General features: G+C 39.2%; 1 protein-coding gene across 1 annotated transcript; it reads right to left on the bottom strand.

Annotated features, from left to right (window-relative positions):
* Positions 1-1347: 1347 nt before the first annotated feature.
* Positions 1348-2591, bottom strand: LOC144659328 (serine protease 1-like). The gene is made up of 2 exons (XM_078519741.1): positions 2579-2591; positions 1348-1670 (listed from the first exon to the last, which is right to left on the bottom strand). The coding sequence occupies exons 1-2, from the start codon at positions 2589-2591 to the stop codon at positions 1348-1350; spliced, it is 336 nt and encodes a 111-aa protein (XP_078375867.1).
* Between the last annotated feature and the right edge of the window lie 713 nt (positions 2592-3304).

Consider the following 3304-nt stretch of genomic DNA (forward strand, 5'->3'; position numbering starts at 1 on the left):
GTGATTCAAAATACAAAATTTTCGGAAAATCGCGAAATTTAAGTGTCGCGAAATATGCGCACCTCAAAATCGCGAAATTAACGTGACGCGAAAATTTCATGTAATAAGGTATATACTGAAGCACTGAAAAAATCAATAAACTATCAATTATTAACTTGGCAAATTAAATATTCAATCGACCCCGATCTTTCGAAACCCCGTTAACTCGTTTTGTTTCCCTTCAGAGTTCGAGTTACCAAGGTTCTACTGTATATACCTTTTTACGTGAAATTTTTGCGACACTTACTGATGATATCGCGATTTTGCGAATATTTTTTTTTTTATTAAGACACAATTTATATTTCCTTGGCAATATTATTTAACATGCCTTTGAATCAAAGAAAACGACTTCATCAAAGGAACAATAACGCCAAAATTAACAAAAACGCAAGGGAGGGACTAAATCTCGGCAACAGCAACAACAGAGCAGTTCTGACAATGTCTACAAATAGGTCATGCTTGTACGTGCATGAGTTATTATTAAAAAATTGTTCTTGAGTCAATTGACGACAAAATCCATTTACATTGAAAATTCCTTCCTTCAGTGATACTCAACTTATTCTTTCTTTATTATTGACATAATGTGAGTCATTTAGTTTTTGTGTCATGTCATATTCGCCGCACTTGTTGTTTGCACACTTGATTTCGCGTTTTTTTGGAATCGCGAAACTCGCCAAATTAACGTGTTGCGAAAATTTCATGTAATAAGGTCTCCCCGGAAAGGTTTTAAAAAGGAGAATCCAAATATATTTAAATCTTGGAAATGTATGGCGTCGGTTAGCGCACACAAGCCTTCAAACCCGAAACCGTCAAAGTTTAAGGATCTTTTTATTGGTTTTTAGGCTGTTTCAGGCATTCAGTTAGTTGGGGACCAGAGCATAAGACGGCAAGCGAAAAATGGACCACTGAAGTTTGAATTTTATGACGTGTTATGGTTGCCGCTATTGTTAGAAGCAGAGGATCTTTTGAGTGAAACAATGTCAGATTCCCTCTATATATAGCTACGGCGCGCGCCTGCAGGGATTATGATCTTTTGAGTGAAACAATTGGGCAACCATTACCCGTCGTTAAATCCAAAATGGCGGCGCGCGGGAATTTTAAAAGCCATAATCTTTCCCATTTTTTGTTACTATTGAATGTTATTTCTGCCTTGTCCTGTAAAAGTTGGAATGTAGGCTTTATTTCAAACAACTCGACGTCAACTTGTCATAAGATGGAAGGTTCCCTTTAAAGAGCACACACAAAAACAATGAACACAACAGTGATTTCCTTCCCTCATGACTTTAATTAATTTGTCATTTTTATTCCTTAGTTGGCGTTTATTGTAGCTTTAATCCACTTGTTGAAGAAACGGACCTTTGCGTAGACTCCGTATTTGTTCTTTTCAGCGCATCCTTCTCCCCAAGATACAACACCCTCGAGGAAGTACCTTCCTTTCTTTTCGCACACCAAGGGACCCCCTGAATCTCCCTGGCAAGCGTCCTTGCCACCCTTTTTGAGTCCAGCGCAGATCATGGTCTGGTCGATTTCGCCGGGGTAGGCCGTTTTGCATCTTTTGCCTGAGACAACCGGGACCTTGACCTGCATGAGGACGTCAGCTAATTTCCCACCGGATTTGAGTGTTCCATATCCTGAAGCAGAAAAAGAAAGAAAGAAAGAAAACAAAAAAAAGGTTACTATTGTTAGCGGCTACTAATTTTAGCGAATTTAGCGAGTTGGGCGAAAGTCGCTAAATATAGTACTCGCGAAAAATTGTCTCGGTCAAAGTTATTACTCGTTAAATTTAATTACCTCCCTCCCACCCCAAAGGAAAACAAACAAAGTCGACTTGAAAAATTCTTTACAGAATGGATGTCAGTAACTGTGCTTTCTGGCAAGGTAAATGTTCGTTCAATTTCAAGTGAGTTTGTTCTTTTACTGAACATTTTTTTCCATCTTAGCTATGTTCATTAAAAGCTGGTTTACACGATATCACTATTTTTTAAATTTTTTTCTAAAAATCGCTTAATTGAAGTGGCTGGTGGTTATTTTATTGACGTCACTGGTTACCATAGCAACATTAAGACCTGTTAAAAACTCCCTTAATTTTGGCTTTAAGTGCCTATAACTCATAAACGAGCTCAATGACCCCCATTTTGTATTATTGAACATTGATCAGCATGTTAAGATACAACTTTCTGCAAAGTTTAAAAAATTCTACGAAGCCATTTAAGAACCACCTTAAAGTTTTGAAAATTTAAGGTTGCTCTGAAACCGCTTCGGGGCGAGGGGGTGGGGAACGGTAGCGACAAAACGAGCTTGCTTCCCTCGTTCTCCTCCACCACCACCCTCGTGCTTCGCACTCGCGCGCGCTTCGCTCGCTGTTTTCTTTCGCGTGCGTTCCTTTGGGTTGAAAAACAGAGAGGCTGTAAACAGTCTAGAATAAAGTCGTGTACAACAAACATTTGGCGTGTAAAGTGTAGCTTGTGGTTTCTGTCATCTTCATTGCTTTTAACAAGTTAAGCTACGTTCGAAGTCAATCCGTTTTGAGCGGCGTTACCTTGGGATTTCATAAAAATTGTGGAATTTTGTCACTAATATGGGGGGTGGGAGGGGGCACTGTTAGCCTCCTCTCTCTTTCAAGTCCCCCCTCTTATAAGACCACGTACCCTCATCCAGTAGTTTAACTTTCTTTTACCTAATAAGCCTCCAACCACCTCGCAACCCCCCCCCCCCCCAAACCGCCCTCCTTCGCCTGATGGTAACACATGGCAATTTATTAACAAAAGAACAAGGCACCTTTTTGCATTCATAAATCACTCGTGGACTTTCTTGAGCTTTTATGGTAGTTATCAAGCTGCTTTGATCTTGAAAGATACAAGAGCCCAAAAAGAAAATCATCACAATCACTTGAAGAGAACTAATCAATTTCAGTTTGCAGCAAATCTGACTTTCAAGAAAAATGACTGGGATATAATTTTTCTTTCAAGCGGCATACGCAATGAAAATCGCAAATCATGTCAAAAGTGACCAACATTTATTTTTTCTTCCTTTAATTAACCTAGCTTGGTTATTGCGAAAACCATTATTTTATGCGCTCGTTTCAAGAGCATTACTGTGCTGTAAAGACGCTATAAAATTCGTGTGAGAATGACGTAAGTATTCGCCCCTTCAAATAAGCGTAAAAACACTACACGCATCGTTGTTAGTTAAGAGCTGCATGTTACAAAAATTTCCAGGAAAATACGTTAACGTGCCCCTTTTAGTGCAGCAGGTAAACTGATGC

Source organism: Oculina patagonica, chromosome 7, assembly GCF_052425735.1.
Source record: "Oculina patagonica isolate OP01 chromosome 7, crgOcupat, whole genome shotgun sequence".
NCBI lineage: Eukaryota > Metazoa > Cnidaria > Anthozoa > Scleractinia > Oculinidae > Oculina > Oculina patagonica.